The sequence below is a fragment of the Pan troglodytes genome, chromosome 18, assembly GCF_028858775.2.
Source record: "Pan troglodytes isolate AG18354 chromosome 18, NHGRI_mPanTro3-v2.0_pri, whole genome shotgun sequence".
NCBI lineage: Eukaryota > Metazoa > Chordata > Mammalia > Primates > Hominidae > Pan > Pan troglodytes.
This window is the reverse complement of record NC_072416.2, coordinates 46,132,972-46,150,788: the sequence shown is the minus strand read 5'-3', so window position 1 is coordinate 46,150,788 and position 17,817 is coordinate 46,132,972. Positions and strand designations below refer to the sequence as shown.

The 17,817-nt window shown below is 45.4% G+C and overlaps 1 protein-coding gene across 20 annotated transcripts in view; it reads left to right on the top strand.

The window, feature by feature from the left end:
* The first annotated feature begins 3,183 nt into the window (after positions 1-3,183).
* Positions 3,184-17,817, top strand: part of ABCC12 (ATP binding cassette subfamily C member 12) — a 73,032-nt gene continuing 58,398 nt past the window's right edge. For 9 of the 20 annotated variants that reach the window (XR_010152599.1, XR_010152601.1, XR_010152603.1 and 6 more), the window contains exons 1-3: positions 3,200-3,383; positions 13,045-13,213; positions 15,458-15,613. Coding sequence is in view for 9 of the 20 variants with exons in the window: in XM_016929797.4 (XP_016785286.1) it covers positions 13,095-13,213; positions 15,458-15,613 (275 nt within the window). In the remaining 11 variants the exon portion in view is untranslated. Of the gene's footprint in view, positions 3,407-5,338; positions 5,608-13,044; positions 13,214-15,457; positions 15,614-17,817 lie in introns of those variants that run through there. The other 11 variants (XR_010152600.1, XR_010152606.1, XM_009430744.5 and 8 more) reach the window with 6 other exon arrangements.

The window sequence follows — 17,817 nt, the reverse complement described above, 5'->3', positions numbered from 1 at the left end:
CTCTCTCTCTATTTTTTTTTTTCAGGCAGAACCTCACTTTTTTGTTGTCGTCGTTAAGACAGAGTCCTGCTCTGTCGCCCAGGCTGGAATGCAATGATACAATCTCGGCTCACTGCAACTTCTGCCTCCAGGGTTCAAGCAATTCTCCTGCCTCAGCCTCCCGAGTAGCTGGGACTACAGGTGTGCATCACCATGCCCGGCTAATTTTTGTATTTTTAGTAGAGATGGAGTTTCAACCATGTTGGCCAGGCTGGTCTTGAACTCCTAGCTTCAGGTGATCTGCCTGCCCAAGCCTCCCAAAGTGCAGGGATTACAGGTGTGAAGCACCACGCCCGGCCAGAACCTCACTTTGGAATAGAGACCCCACAGAATCTCAGAGCTGGGAAAATTTCCTTCCCATCAAGCACCAATTTTCCCTTGCCATGGAGCACCACTGCTGGTATGTGCGCACACAGACCCCTAATTTATGCATGTATAGTTATTTACAAGGATGTGCAGGGTGGACATGTGTTGAGGCTCGGACAACAATACCCCAAAGTATGGCACTTTGGTAGGCTGAGTACTTTGAACTGATGGAGTTTGGATGACCTCAGAAGCAGCCTCAGAAGCAAGTTCTCTCTGACCTTCTCCTGCCCTCCTGCACCCCTTGTGCACCTCTTCTCCCATGAGGTGAGTCATAGAAACCAGAGTTCCCCTTCCCCAAGGTGAGTCATAGAAATTCTTCCCCCAAAGCCACCGATAAAACCTAAAACTATGACTCAAACCTTCCCCCACCCTTCTGCACAGGAGCTGGCCGTAAAGAAATTCTCTGACCAACTTTGTCTGAGAGTAAGTCCTAAGACCCTCATTCCAGAGGGGTCGTGCCCCATACCTAGAAAGAAGAAATGCTGTGCAGAGAGGCCAAGAAGAATCTGAACAGACAGGCCCTGCTGGGTCCCCATCCCATCACCTCGGTCCATTACAGTTAATCAGAACTTTCTGTCCAATCGCATTTCTATACCACTGTCCATTCCTCATTGAGTCTAAGCATAAAAATGGACAGTTCTCCCTGAGCCTTTTGGTATTCATTTCTGAAGACTCACATGTCACATTAAACTTTGATGAAATAAAATTGTTATGCTTTCCTTTTGTTAGTCCGCCTTTTGTTACAAGAGTGTCAGCCATGACCCACATGACTGGTGAGGAAAAGTATCACACTTTTTCTCCCCTACACATGTATATCACTGTACACAATTTTTTTTTTTTTTTGAGACAGAGTCTCACTCTCATCATCCAGGCCTGAATGCAGTGGCATGATCACAGCTCACTGCAGTCCTGACTTCCCTGGCTCAATTCATACTCCCACCTCAGCCTCGCAAGTAGCTAGGACTACAGACACATGCCACCACGCCCAGCTAATTTTTGTATTTTCAGTAGAGATTGGGTTTCACCATGTTGCCTAGGCTTGTCTTGAATGCCTGGGCTCAAGTGATCCACCTGCCTTGGCCCCCCAGTATTGGGATTATAGGCCTGAGCCTCTGCACTCAGCCAAAATAGAATTTTTAAAGGAAGAGGAGAAATATGAAAAGGATTTCTATTTTTTTTTCTTTTTGTATTCCAGTGGATTATCTCGCCCCACCCCGAGCCGTGTGTACACCCAGGCTGGGCCTCAGTTCCCTGACTGTGGGTGAGTCCACGCTCTGCCTGGAACAGGAGCTTGGCTGGTCTTTTCCTAAGGACTTCCTTGGATACAGACCGGACAGTCCCTCTCCATCATTCTCCACTCTGTTTCCGGCTAGGCCCACCAATCTTCTTGCGTAGCGCCCAATACTGATTGTCTGGGTGGAAATCCGTCTCTGCCCAGCCTTTCATGGAGATAGAGGAAAACTGATCGGCATTCTTCCTCCATAAACTTGATAGCACTTGACTCCGTTTGGAAGATTGTGGAAGCGAGTCTTTGCTGTGTTTATGAGACCCCCGGGGTTGTTGCGAAGATCAAGTGATAAAGAGGATAAAGAATTTTGCGATACACAAAGGGCTCCAGAAATGTCAAGTGATATTATTAGCAGTGATTTGCATTCATGAAGGGAAGAACGGACGGAAATTAAATGGAACACTTTGGACACGTGTAAGGAAACTGCTGTCGGTCTAGCTCACTCCCCAGGCCGGGGAGCCTTCCTGGGAGGACCCATTTTCCTACACAGCTGCCCACAGCCCCTCTCCATTTCCACCTCCCTCTAGGTAGGAAGGGAACTCAGGCTGGGCAAAGGCGGTGAATTCGCATCTCCAGGAAGCGGCGGGGCCGGAAGGCAGCCAGCAGGGGGCGGCATTGCGCAGGACAGGAGAAGGTAGCGGCCAAGTTCCTCATGAAATCCACGTGCGTGAGGCTGGGAGGGTCCTCTAAGATGTTTAAATAACCCTTAAAGCGGAATCAAGATTTGTTTTTTTCTGCGCTTAGAGAGTTTGCTCCCTCCCAGCCGGCTCGCTGAGCGCTGTGGAACCCTTCGGCTCGGCTCCCCTGAAATCGGGCGCTTGTTCTGGGACAGGCGCAGAAGGGACCCCAGGAATCACGCTTGCGCTCGGGATGTGCAGGGTTCCAAGGGTGACACAGGGGAACTTTTCTATGCAAGGGCTAGCTGCTAGTGCAGGTCTCAGACTTACCTTCCGTTCATTTCAAGACAAATTGAGCTCAAATTACCCTTTTCTTTTTCGTTAAATGAATGGGGAATGAATGAATGAGATTTTCTGTTTTGAAGATGAGGCTCCTCTCCCCTCCCCTCGCCTCCCCTGCCCTCCCCTACCCCTGCCCTCCCCTCCCCTCCCCCTGCCCTCCCCTCCCCTCCCTTCCCTTCCCCTGATCCCAAAGTTGATTCCCGGTTGCAGGAACACAGCGTAGGAAATTCGATGCATTCTCCCAGGAAGGAGCCTGGAGTGGGACTCAGGGGACCTGGGTGCTGGTCTCAGCCCCACGCCAGTCGTGGACAGGCTTCTGTTCCTTGGGCTTCTCGTCTGTAGAATGACGGTTGGAGAGAGGATTTTTCTCCTTCTCTTCTACAAGGATGTGCTGTGACAGCCAGGGAAGGGCTGGCCATGCACAGTGCTTTCATGCATGGGCTCTGACTGTCACCAAAGAGCCAGACCGGGCCACAGGTCATCCTGGAAGAGGGGAGAGCCCTTTAATGTGGGCAGAGGGAATGTTGGCCCGCCAGAGTTCCCTCTCAGGTGTGGTGGGAGTGGCAGTTGAATGGGGCAGTTGGAGAGGAGGACTTCAGGCGGGTGGGACAAGAGAAACTGAATCTGAGATCCTTGGGGAGAAGGAGGCCCTGGAGTCCTGGGCAGCAGATGCCAGGCTCTGAGCCCCATGACTGCTGACCCTCCTCCCCTCCTTCTCATCCTCAGCCCAGGTAAAGCTTCATTTCCAGCCCAGGTAAAGCTTCTCCCTGTAACAATTAGCGGCCACCATTTAGTCCCAAGGGCCTTTGTGTCTCATCCCCAGGACAGGCTGTGTGTGTGTGTGGTGGGGGGTTTGGGGGAGGTGACACCACTGAATGGGGCTGCCCAAGTGGGAGGCAGCAGCGACGAGGCTCCCAGAAGAAAGGCAGCCCCTCTTCCACTTTTGGAGCCCCCGCTATCATAAAAGAAAAGGCAGAAATGCCAAGACACGATTTCAAAATCTCTGAAATACAAAAGCCTACATTGAATAATTTAAGTCTTTTCCCACACATGCACAAACACAAACACATATACAGGGTAGTGTTCACAATTTAATTATGGGATTTACACCTCCACCCCCCACAAAAAGACCTGGAAAGCTTTACTGCAGTTCTCATATGAGGTTTCCACCTTTCTTTCTTTTTTTTTTTTTTAATTTTAAATATATTATTTTCCTGGGAGTGTAGATTTGAATTGCTCTGAATCCAGGCTCTTGCATCCTTCTTTGATCGTGTCGGAATGTGTCTGTAACTGGATGGATGACCTCTTTTGGAGATGCCATCACTGGCCACTGTTTTAGGCCTTCTGGGAGATGAGGGGACTTGAGCAAAAGCACCCCCACTTCCCTTCCCACACCCCCAGCTCGGTGCTGTCCCCTGCATGCACTTCCCTCTGCCACCTCTCTGCCTCTCCCTGCCTCCCAACCCCAGTCCCTCATCACTCACAGGGCTTTCTGGTCTGGCTGCCGCAGGTGCCTGGGACCTGGGGACAGACAGGAGAGGTGAGGTGCAGGCAGGGCCTGGGAGAGCTCCCCAGTGTCTCCTCTGTGCTGGAGGCCAGTCAGGCCCTGGAGGAAGGGGCTGTGGGAGTTGGGGGAGACCATCAGATATTGATAACTTTGGTGGCTTTAAATTAACAATGGATTTATTAAGAAAGAAGTAGGGCTGTAGTCTCATACCTGGGAAAAATTTTATGACTAAAGGTGTGCCTGCTTTTGGTTGATGGAGGAACTCCCATCATGAGCACCAAGGAAGACCCAGAGTCCAGTTCTCAAACATAAAGTTGTTAATTTTCTGGGCTAGACAGGGGCAGAAATGAAATATAACAGAGCAAAGTGGGCAGGTGTGGAAAATGGTTCTTCTTGAGATGACTTCTAGACATCTTTTGTTCTCTCTTGGGGCAGAGACAAGGATAGAGAAAAAGGCCTCAGGAAACACTATAAGGAAGACAGCAGTGCCAATGCAATAATAAATGTTACATGACCCCGAATCTCAGAGTCACAGAGACAGTAAGGAGTGGTGGGGATTGTGGCAAACTAAAGCATGTGTACCCTGCCCAGGAGGGGCTGCCGTGCTCAACGTAAGTGGATTGTCACCACATGAACATACAGAGCTCTTGATATTTGACGAAAGCCAGAAGCCAGTCTTATTTTTTTTTTTAATGTGGTATCTCCTCATTTTTAAATGTTTTCCACAAATTGGAAAAAAATGTTTAAACTATGCAGGCCATATAAAATGGAACTGCAAGTTGTACATGGTCTTTGTGTCCTGTGCTCTAAACAGAGCCCTTCCTGCTTCTGCCTGTCCAGTCTGTTGAGGTTAGGTTAGGAACCCCCTGCCTGCTAGCAGAGGGGTGCACCAGTGACTTTTTGGCATCTCCTGCCAACCCTCAGATGCTCTGCATGGAAAACACAATGCCAAGAACAGAGCCATGATGGCTGCAGGGACCCTGGCCCGGTTGGCACTGCCTCCTCCCAGCTCTCATCCGCTGTGTACCCCTCAGACCCCATCCTGTGATTGCCAGCAAACAGATTTCTCACCCCAGGCAGCTCCTCACTCCTGGCAGAGGATGGCGTGACAGACGGGGATAGAGACGTTAGCCAAAGCAGGCTTCCTGATTTTAAAAAAAGTCTCATTTTTCCCCCCAGGGCTGCCAAATTTAGCAAAGTGCCATTCCAGCTGCAATGCTTCCAAGCCGCCTCAGATCATCAAAACTTCACATGCCCTGGGGAGCACTCAAGGAAATTACCTTCTAGCACCAATTTCCTATGCGCGCTGATTACTCAAACCTGGCCAGGGAGGCCTGACCTCCAGTGTTTGGCATCTGGGACTCAGGAGCCCTTAAGACAAGCTGATGACATCTTGCTGCCAGGGTCCCTTACCATTAGAAAAGGGAACCAAAAAATAGAAGTTATAGGTAAGGGTTCTCCACTGACAATGAGTTCCACCCTCTCAAAGGGGCTGGGAAAGATTAGCCTGGATGAGAGAGGACTAGCCACTGGGTGGCTGGGAGTGAGTTGTCAGAAATGACAATGGTCCTCAAATATCACAGGGCACATGAAGAGGACATCAGTGGAGGATGCATGGCTCCTGAGAGCCAAGAAGTGTGCAGAAAAATTGCATTTAGTTCCACAGAAGGAAAAAAAAATCATCTGCTTTAGGGCTATTTCTTTAGAAAATGCTTAACTTTTTATTTTGCAATGATTTCAAACTTACAGAAAAGTAACAGAAATAATGCTAAGAGATCCCAACTACCCTTCACTGAGATTTGCAGTGACATTTTTGCCACATTTACTTTAGCATTAATATCAAAATCAGGAAATTTATCTTTGATAAAATATTATTGCAGAATCTATAGTCCATATTTAGATTTCTCCAATGTTCCAATACTGTTCCTTTAAACATTTTATTTACTTATTTTTATTTTTTTAGAGCAGGAGTGAAAATTTATTAAAAAGTTTTAGAGCAGGGATGAAAGAAAGTAAAGTACACTTGGAAGAGGGTCAGGCGGGTGACTTGAGAGTCAAGTGCACAGTTTGACCTTTGACTTGGGCCAATAATGTTCTCTATAGCAAATTAATTTTCTTCTGGTCAAGCATCCAATCCAGGCTTGTGTGTTGCTTTTAGCTGTCACATCTCTTCTGTATCCTTTAATCTGGGATGTTTCCTCACTTTTCTTTGTCTTTCGTGCAATTGACGTTTTTGAAGAGCACAGGCCACTTGTTCTGTAGAAAGCTCCTTTGGGTTCGTCTGGTATTTTCTCAAGACTAGACGCAGGGTATGCATTTCCTGCAGGAATACTGCATGTGGGCCGTTTTGAGAAGAAGTGACTGGGGTCTGTCACCAAAGCATGTTGAGGCCCGATCTGGTGGGCCAGAGGGAAATTCTCCCTGAGAGGCTGGTTTGCCATGTCTTGGATTCTATGATTCTCCCCCAAATAATTTCAGCTGGGTTTCAGAACTTGCCGTGAGCTCTTTCTTCTTCATCAGCTAACCTGCTTTCCTACCTCTGCTTTGCTCAGGTTACCAAGGGCAGGGCAGTGGCCCAGCGGCCACTGGGAGGTCGTAGGTGGTTGATCATGGACCACAGCTTGACTGTCTGCTGTGCCCGGCAGTTGCAGAGCGGGTGGACATGTGGTAGAAAGACCGTGCCCAAAGGCTGTACTTGGGTTCAGGCTTCTTTTCTTGCTTCCGATCCAGACCAGGGCTGAGTTCTGTTCATGCAGGGAGCCAAGGACCTATGCAAGAATGAGAGGCCAATTTTTAAACTTTTCAGCCCCAGCATCTCTGCAGTGGATAGCCTCCCTCTGTCTCCTGAAGTAAATGCAGAGAGGTCAGCAGGAGGCTGTTCTGAGTGGAGGGTGCCTTGGGTACAGAAAATTCTGAAGGGCTTTCTGGTAAACAAACAAATGGAAGTCTTGTGGAAAAGGATCCAAGGAAGGTTTTGAATCTGAAGTCTTTCACGGTCATGCCAAGCCTTGTCTCGACTCTTACCTAAGTCTGGTGCATAGAGTCTCATGACACGGGCACACCACACAAACCAAGGCTCAGGCAAAAATCTCTGTTTGGGCTTTTTCTCAAATCCTTCTAGTCTCACCTCCCACGAAATTCCTCCCTAACCCCGTCCTCCTCCCAGACCGTATTGACCTCTACTTTCTCAGAACTTCTGTAGCACAGGTCTGCATTACTCAGTGACACTGAGCACAAACAGTCTGCTTTCGGCTTTAGATTCTTAAACTTATGATCAGATATTACAGCAATGTGGGAGGAAACCCGAGTAACTTCCAGATCTTATTTCCCCACCCCTAGAGGTAACCATCATCTTGGATTTGGTGTAGAGTGTTCCCATTCATTCTGTAAAAATAAACTTTATTTTTTAAGAATGGTTTTGGTTTACAAAAAAAATTGCAAAGATAGTACAGAGTTCTCCAGTACCCCATATCCAGCTACCCTTGCTAATAACATTAATAACATCTCACGTTAGTATGGTATATGTGTTGTAATTAATGCACAATATTGATACATTGTTAACTAATATTTATACTTTACTAGATTTCCTTTGTTTTTATCTAACATCCTTTTTTGGTTCCAGGATCTCATCCAAGATGCCTCTTCACAGGTAGTTGTCAGGTCTCCTTAGGTGCCCCTTGGCTGTGTCACTGTCTCAGGCTCTCCTTGTCTTTGATGACCTTGACAGTTTTGAGGAGTACCAGCCAGGTATTTTGTAGACTGTCCCTCAACTGGGATTCGTCTGATGTTTTTCTCATGATTAGACTGGCGTTATGAGGTTCTGGGCGGAGGCCCTCAGAGGTAAAGTGCCCTTTTTGCCACATCATATTAAGGGTACACGTTATCAACAGGACTTATCACTGCTGATGTTGCCCTTGATTACCTGGCTGAGGTGATGTGTGCCAGGCTTCTCCACTGTAAAGTTGCTATTTTTTTTTCCTTTTCCGTATGGTACTATACTCTTGGAAGCATTGGATTCTAGTTGATTAAGTTGTTTCTCACAGGGCTATGGGTTGACAATTCTGATACTGCTATACATGTACACAGTTAAGTAAACACATGGTAGATGGTGAGAGCCAGGCTTCTCAGTTTTAGAATTGGAGCTTACAAATAAGCAAGGGGAGGAGGCTAGAATTGTGATAATTATGGTAATGGATTCAAGTTGGAGAGTCAGTATGAACTCACTGTTAGCTTAAAATAGATATGGACGGTTACATGTAGAAATATTTATAGATATGTGTTTATGCACTAGTTAATATGCATACATATATTTCCTTGCTTTGTCAGTTGAGAGGGCCTAGAAGCAAAAACATCCTAATAACAAAGAATTTACCTAGTGCCCAGATCTTAGTTCTAATACGATTCTCCAATATAAGGAGATTCAAGTACTTGGAGAAATGAAATTTTACTACAAATATAGTCATTATTAAATAAAATATATTATTATATATTGCAAGCACATGAATTTGTATATTGTATATTTTGCAAGTTTGCGAACTTTGTATAAATGGTATCAAAGTGTGTGTATTTTTCTGCAGCTTTTCCCCCCCTCTCAATTTATCATATGAGCTATACACATAGTTTGATATGTGGACTTAGTTTATTCATTTTTACTGTTGAATAGTAATATGCCAAACTCATATTATACAATTTATTCATCCATTTTCCTATTCATGTATGTTTAAGATATTATAAACAGAGCCACTATAAATATTCCTGTAGAGGGGCCACAAAAATATTTTTTGCATGAGATTCCATCCTCTGTGGATTGTTTCCTTGTGTTTTCCTAGATTGAACTTCAGTGTTGACACCAGTATGAGAGAAAAGAGGCTAGCAGGGGCAGGGAGGAAATTCGCAGGAGAATGGAAGACAGCCTGCAAAATTAGTGGCCACTCTGTATCTGACTGCTTGAACAGGCAGGCTTTCTCCAGGGCATATATATAATTAAGAAGGATAATTGCTGCCTATGTTAGTAAGAATCTTTAACTTGACCAGATAATGCCAAATTGCTTTACAAATTAGTTATACAATTTATATTCCCACCAGGGGGGCTTAAGAGCTGCAGTGCTCCATACATATGCCAAGACTTGCAATTTTTAGACTTTTAAATAATGTCTATTTGAAGAATGAGAAATGGCTGTTATTGTGATTGTGGTTGTAATTCATATTTTCCTGATACTCAGAGATTGAGCATATTTTTGTGTGTATCTGGATCATCTGTCAATTGCCTTTTGCTGGCTCCTCTAATTAATTGTTTGTCCTTCTGTTATTAATGTATTGAGAATTCTTTATAAATTCTGCATACTAATTCTTTACAGTTAAATGGGTCACATCTGTGCCAGTATGTTGCTTCTCTTACAAATTATGTCTTCTGATTAATGGACATCTGTAATTTCAGTGTACTAGAATTTATCAAGATTTTGCTTCAGGACTTTTTAAAGAAAATTGCTTTAAGAAATTATTCCCTATCATAAGATCATAAATACATATCTCTGTATGTACTTTGTACTGTTAACATGGTATTCCTTTTTCACCCTGTTACTTTTAGCTTATTTGTGTGTTTATATTTAAAATAAACTTGTCGTAGGAAGCATATCATTGGATCTTCTTTTTATATTCAGTCTGACAATCTTTGTTTTTTAATTGAAACGTTTACTCCATTTATATTTAATGTAATTGTTGATATGGTTGTGTTTAAGTCTATTGGCTTGCTATTAATATTTGTCTTCTATTTATTCCTTTTGTGTTTTATTCTTCTGTCCCTCCTTGCCTACCTTTTTTTTTTTTTTTTTTTTTTTGGTTAATCTACTATTTAGTGTTTCATTTTATTTCCTTGACTGACTTCTTAGCTTTAACCCTTTTTAAAAAGTATTTTTTCTAGGGCTAACACAATGTTATAATTTATACTTTATTTGTTATTTTTATATCATCCCATACTTAATTTCAAAATAATTTATATTTTACTGTGTGTTATTGTGTGCTTATTTTTCACTTTCTGGGGAAAGGATTTGCATCTTAGTTGTTTCTCATACTTACTATTATTCATTCATTCAACAAATATGTATTAAACATCTCCGATGTACCAGGGACTATGCTAGGTATTGGAAATATAGCTGCGAACAAGACAAACATGAAGCCCACAGTTTGTTTGGGGAAATAAAAAAGTATGTAGGAAAGTTTTCTTAGAAAAGGAAATGTTTGAACTGAGCCTTGAAGGCTGAGCAGAAATTGGTCAAGTGAAGAAAGGTATACTAGATGGTTCCAGGTTGTGCAGTAGCAAATACGAAAACTAAAAAGCAGGAGGAATAAACAGTTTGTCCACATGGCTGGAGTGCAGTATTCAATGGTACAAATAGAGGGTGGAGAGTAGAGTATGCAGTTTGGCCAGAGGTTTAGGGAGTCTCTGGTAGCTGCTAATATTCTCATTGAATTAGGAATCTACAGCTGGGTCTATGATATTTATGTCATTAATATTCATTAACTGCACTGGGCACAGTGTCTCATGCCTGTAATCCCAGCACTTTTGGGAGGCTGAAGCAGGCAGATTGCTTGAGCCCAGGAGTTTGAGACCAGCCTGGGCAACATGGCAAGACCTCGTCTCTACTAGAAATACAAAAATTAGCTGGGCATGGTGGTGCATGCCTGTAGTCCCCACTACTTGGGAAGCTGAGGAGGGAGGATCACTTGAGCCCAGGAGGCAGAGGTTATGATGAGCTGAGATCGTGCCACTGCACTCCAGCCTGGGCGACAGAGTGAGATCCTGTCTCAATTTTTTTTTTTTTTTTTTGGTGACTCACGCCTGTAATCCCAGCACTTTTGGGAGGCTGAAGCAGGCAGATTGCTTGAGCCCAGGAGTTTGAGACCAGCCTGGGCAACATGGCAAGAACTCGTCTCTACTAGAAATACAAAAATTAGCTGGGCATGGTGGTGCGTGCCTGTAGTCCCCACTACTTGGGAAGCTGAGGGGGGAGGATCACTTGAGCCCAGGAGGCAGAGGTTAGGATGAGCTGAGATCGTGCCACTGCACTCCAGCCTGGGCGACAGAGTGAGATCCTGTCTCAATTTTTTTTTTTTTTTTTTTTTTTGGCGACTCACGCCTGTAATCCCAGCACTTTGGGAGGCTGAGACAGGTGGATTATCTGAGGTCAGGAGTTCGAGATCAACCTGGCCAATATGGCAAAACCCTGTCTCTACTAAAAATACAAAAATTAGCCAGACGCAGTGGCGTGCACCTCTAGTCCCGGCTACTCAGGAGGCTGAGGCTGGAGAATTGCTTGAACCCGGGAGGCAGAGGTTGCAGTTAGCCAAGATCGCACCACTGCATTCCCACCTGGGCGACAGAGTGAGACTCCATCTCCACAACAACAGCCACAATAACAACAAAAACTTTAAATTCATTAACAATGATTAAAGAGCTTTTCATCAACTACTAGCTCTAAAACATGTGGGCTTCTCCATCTGACTACGAGTCTTCAGTTTCCACGTTGGGGGATTTATCTTTTTGAGATGAAGACATTATGATTTTCAAATTCTGTTGTAAAAAGTACGTATATTATTCCAGAGGAGTGCCTCTTGTTATATAATATAAGCAAGGGTTATTGTAGGGTTATTGGAGGAGGGAGGGAACATCAGTTTCCTGTATCCAGAGTGCCCCAGATGAGATAGATGCTACTCATTCTCTATATACTCTTGAGTAAGTCCTTCCTCTCTCTGGGCCTCTGTTTCCTCTTCTGTATAATGAGAATTGTGTAAAAGATTGCATCTGAGGACACTTCCAGCTCTGCCATGCCATGGTTTTATCAGCCACTAACAACTTGATGGGAGTTGGTTTATTTACTGCTTCTAGCTATGAAAACTTCCAGAAAGAACTCATGGGAATGTGACCCCTGTTTCTATATAATAATAAGGCCTTTGTTTGCAAGTGGCAGAGACCAACTCAACATACCTTAGGTAAAAAAGGAGAATTTATCTATAGGGTATGGGGAAGGGGCTGTCATGGGACCCTAGGGCGGGAATAGAGGGAGGCCTCAGGAAAGGACTAAGACTAGGCATGGGAAACCTTCCGGGATCATGCTCTATGGATTGGATTTAGGTGGCTGGAGGATGGGGTGGCTGGCTTGGGGACTGAACAGACATTGCAAAAAGTGTCCTCTCCACCTGGGTTGTTGGTTTTCATTTGGGGCAGCAGTCACAGAAGTGTGGGGAATATGGGCCTGTCCAGATGTGGCTGGTCCTGGGGGGTGGCGTTGTTGAAGTTCTCTGACCAGTGGGTATCAGGATGGAGGGGATGTGGATGTACAAACTCCTGGGGATCTGAGAGAATCTGAAAGAAGAAGGGGTGTGTGCATGTGTGTGCGTGGGTGTGTGTGGGTGTATGTGCATGAGGGTGTGTTTGCATGTTTGTGGATGTGTGTGCATGTGTGCATCTGTGTGGATGTGTGTGTGCATGTGTGTGTGTGCACATGTGTGTGTGTCAGCCAAACTTCACTCTGAGTAATACTAAGAAAGAAAACCCATTTTCTTGGGGCTCTTTCCCTGGGCTGGGACTCAGCCTTGGTCATTGGACCGGCTCCCAACCAAAACCACACCATAGGGTTTTCTGCTCTCGGCCAACCCAACATGAGAAAAGAGGAATTAAATGGTCCTACTAATAAGAAAGCCTCAGCGTAGCATTAAGGGACGTAGCAGGTCTTCTGGCCACACTCCCCTACAAATGTGGAAAGCTCATTGGTGAAAACAGTTCTCAGGGGTCAAAGCAAAGGAACTGATCTGGGTAAATTAGAGGCTGCCTGATGCCAATCAGACATCCTCACCTCTCAATAACCTTCGCCATTTCTCTGCCATAGAGTGAAAGTGTCCCCAGGCCAAAAGCCCAGGGCTCCAGGCTGCCATCAGGATGGTGGGTGAAGGACCCTACCTTATCTCAGATCTGGACCAGCGAGGCCGGCGGAGATCCTTTGCAGAGAGATATGACCCCAGCCTGAAGACCATGATCCCAGTGCGACCCTGTGCAAGGTAAGTCAGAAGAAGGACGGAAGGGAGGGCCAGGGCAGGACCTCCAGGAATGTTCATCAGGAGAGTGGGCACTGCTCCTGCAACCCATCTGCTGCTCTATCTGCTCGTCCTTTTGTCCGTCCACCCATGCACACATTCATTAATTTATCAGTCACTCACTTCCTTGCCTCCTCCTGTCCTTTGGTGAAAAGGAGGCAGTAGCTCAGGTTTAAGGAGAGCTTTCCATGATCCAGGACCTGTCCAAGTGCTTTACAAATATCTTCTCATTTACTCTTCACAAACTCCCTGGAGGTACTGTTACTATCTTTATCTGATAGGTGAGGAAACAGGCACAGAGAGGTTAAGTGACTTGCCTAAGGTTTACCAGGTAGCTTTTGCTTTGTAACAGACTGTCTCAACACTTAGCAGCTTAAAACAATTGCCACTCATTTAGCTTTCAGTTTGATGGGTGACCCATAAAATAAAGCAACTTGGGCTGAGCTCAGCTGGGTGGTTCATTTGGTCTTGACCAGGCTTACTCCTGTACAGCAAGGTGGCTGTGCTGCTGGAGGTGGGCCGGCTGTTGGCTGGGGCAATGGGGCAACTGGACCCCACGTGTGCTCAACCTCCAGCAGGCTAGCCCAGGCTCGGTCACACAGTAATGCGGCAGGCTTCCAAGGGAATGAGTGACAGCATGCAGGGCTTCTTGAGATTCAGGTTTGCAACTGGCACACCACTTTTTTCACTGTATTCTATTGGCCAAAGCAGATCACAAGCCAGCTTATATTCAAAGTGTGAGGAAACAGACTTGACTTTTTGATGGAATGAGCTGCCAGGTCACATTCCAAGGAATTGGGAACAGATGGGGAGAGAAAACGGGGTCATTTTTGAAATCCAGGATAGAAACTCAGGTAGTCTGATTTCTGAGCTCACGTGCTCAACCTTGCAGCATATTGTATTATTATATATATTATTAGCATTATGCTAACCATAACATTATGAAATGCTGCCTTTTCTACATGGAATGAGGCCCTGTGGTTCGTTCTCTGAGCAGCAGAAGGCCAAGTGGCAACTCTATAATAAGCGGACACTGCGCTATCTTCTCCCAGCATCTCTGTCTGGGCCAAGGACACACACATTTAAGCCCTCCAAGGTAAGAGGTGGAGGTTGGAAGGTGAGGACATGGGCTATTATTCCTAGCCCCAGGAGATCTCTAACTGTCCACTTTTTCAACCAGTTTATAATCGCTTTGTGGAGAGGCAATGTGGGGAGGTGCTGAAGGGAATGACAGGACTCTGGAGTCAACAAGCAGTGGGTTTGAATTCCCATCTCACCACTTTCCAGCAGTAAGACCTTGGGCAAATACTCTAAACTCTCTGTGCCTTGATGTTTTTGTCTATGAAATGGGCATATAATACTACCCTGCCACCCATCTTACTGAGTTGTTGTGAGGAATATATGAAGTAATGCATGACTGTAACATGAAAGTCACCTTTTAGGGAATTTTTATTATGTGCTGAGCTCGTAGTACCTTATTCACATGCTTTTAGCTTGAATTCTCCCAAAAGCAGGGCCTCAGTCAAGAACCTGGAGGCAAATAGCTTATTTGAGAAGTGATTCCAAGCAGCAAGAAGAAAGATTTAGGGAGAGTGATGCAGGGAAGGAGGAAAAGGCAATGTGAGGTGTGGCCTCAGCGTCACTGCTGTGAGCAGAGGGGCCTGGATCCTACTAGGTCCTTCTAGAAAGTGTCCAGTTTTCCACCCAGAGGATGTGAAGTGGACTTCTATACTCCCTTAGTGAAGTTTTGCCCCTGGGGGTATTAATGCCCTGCAATTCTGGGCAGGAGGAGGAGGAAGAAGAGGAGAAGGAGGAAAAAAAGGAAGAGAAGGAGGAATGGGAGGGGAAAAAAGAAGGAAGAGGAGGAGGGGAAGAAGAAATGAAGGAAGAAGAACAAAAAAAGGAAGTGATGGGTTTTGAGTATTATTACCTTTGTCTTTAAGACAATTTATTAAAACTTAGGTAATTTAATTTTGAATATTGACTGTGTTTAACAACTAACTTGCAAAATTCCTGAAAATTTAACAATTGGCTCTCACCAGCTGGCCCCAGCACATCACTGCTCAAAGGGCTAATAAACATAATGAATGCAAGTCACAGATTCTGAGTGCAGCTGTGGTTGTTACTGTAGCTACAAGTTCAATCCAGAGAGAGAGTTGGGGCAATGACCCCAGTGCCTGGAACACTGAGTGTCTTGTTTGTCTGCAGGTTAGCACCCAACCCGGTGGATGATGCGGGGCTACTCTCCTTTGCCACATTTTCCTGGCTCACGCCAGTGATGGTGAAAGGCTACCGGCAAAGGCTGACCGTAGACACCCTGCCCCCATTGTCGACATATGACTCATCTGACACCAATGCCAAAAGGTACCAGGATTTGCTTGGGTCACTGTGTTAGTCCATTTTCATACTGCTATGAGGAAATACCCAAGAGTGGGTAATTTATAAAGAAAAAGAGGTTTAATGGACTCACAGTTCCATGTGACTGGGGAGGCCTCACAATCATGGTGGAAGGTGAAGGAGGAGTAAAGGCACGTCTTACATGGTGGCAGGCAAGACAGTGTGTGCAGAGGAATTGTCCTTTGTAAAACCATCAGATCTCATGAGACTTACTATCACAAGAACAGCACAGGAAAATCCACCCCCATGATTCAGTTACCTCCCACCAGGTCCCTCCCACGACAGGTGGAGATTATGGGAGCTAAAATTCAAGATGAGATTTGGGTGGGGACACAGCCAAACTGTATCAGTCACCTCAGGAGAGAAGCCCACTCTAAAGAAGGGGTCCCATAAACTCTTTTGTGTGCTCCCTAGTTGTGTGCTTCACAATTTCCCCAACATGGAAATGACACCCATGGGTGCTGGTAACCATTCTCTGAGATTTGGGCTGGACTGCATGAACTTCTTGGCCCAAGCTGTGGGGAGGTGGGAATTAGGCAGCATTAGCAGGGAGAGAGGACTCATTGGAGAGCTATGGCCTGAGGCTCAGGACCCTTCTGGCTGAGCTCCAGCTGGTTTGCAGGGACACTGCATCAGGACAGAGGTGGCTGGAATCTCACTTTGCCCTGTGCTGGTCAGACCCCACTTGACCAGCATGCAGCATCAGGTTTTGTTTTACTTTAAACATCATTATTGGACTTTTATATTACAAAATATATTTAGGTTGATCCTAATGAAACTGCCAATATTTGACAATTTTAACTTGTAAAAATGTAAATGTCATTTGTCCAACCTAATTCATATTCATTATAAAAATGTGAAAGCAGCAGAAGTTTAAGCCGTGGAAGGATCTCTCCCATGCTCCTGCTCTACTCCCTGGAGGCAAGCACTATGAAAATCTCACTGTGGCTCTGTCCAGAATTTTCCTACTCTGATTAAACACACCCTGGGCTACTGTCTTCTTCAGATCAGTACCTCTTCTTACTCCCCACTCACAGATCATGTTTTATTTTAATCTAAACAAAAAATGAAGCATACTACATAACTGTTGATCATGTTGCTCTTTTCAGTTAAGAGTTTATAAAGACTTTTCCATGTTAGGATAAAGACATCAACTTCATTTTTTCCAGCAGCTGCATTGAACTCTGTGGTTCTGATTAAATGTATAATATAAAGAATGGGGAAGGCCTGGGAGTGTTAGTCATGGCCTCCTAATTGCTTCTAGAATTGTGCTTCTCCTCATCTGTGCCCCGAAGAAATCTCAGCTAGTGGTACATTCCAAAATCTACCTCCTGGAGAAAGTTGCCAGGGAGCACTGAGGGCAAGGCACTGGACCACCTCTCTGCCATCCTCTCTGGCCAGTACTTCTCCATCTGTTCTTAATGTTTCCTCCCATCTACCCAATGTCCACTTAGATCCTTGTCTTTGCCATGCTGTGTTATGCTCCTAAGTGATCCCCTCCAATCCAAAGGCTTAAACACCAAACACATGCTGACTCCCCCAATAACGTGTCCATGTCTATCTCCAGGCCACAGCCCACTTCCAGACTCTGAAACTGCGTGGCCAGCATCCAATGGGATGGCTACACTTGGATGCCTCACGAGCATCTTCTAACTAAAGCTGGACCTATTCTTGACCCAGGGCCCCAGACTGGCACTATTCCTCTCCTCTTCTGCTTTTTCCCATCTCCGTCTCTGTAAATATTCACACAGTTGGCCAAGCCCGAAAACTGGGGTCTGTCCTTGAACCTCTTTCTCCTTTCCTCCCACATCTTATTCATCAGTAAGCCCTATTGTCGCTCTCTGTCCACTTTTCTTTAATTCCGCTGCCACCTCTCACCTGGAGGCTGACAATCTCCTGATGTGGTCTCACACCATCATCCATCACTTTCATAGCAGCCAATTGATCTTTTAGATGTGCAAAATGATCTTGTCACATCGGCTTAAAAAACTGTAATGGCTTCCTTTGCACTTGGAGTGAAACCTAAACTCCTGAAGGCCCTTGAGGTTTTCCCTAGGTCTTGTGAAGTCCCCCAAGGTCCCAAAAGTTCCTGCCTTGCTTCCCACTGTCCCATCAGCCCCTCCTCTTTGTGCACCACACTCCTGTCTCTCTGGTCTTCTTCCAGATCTTTG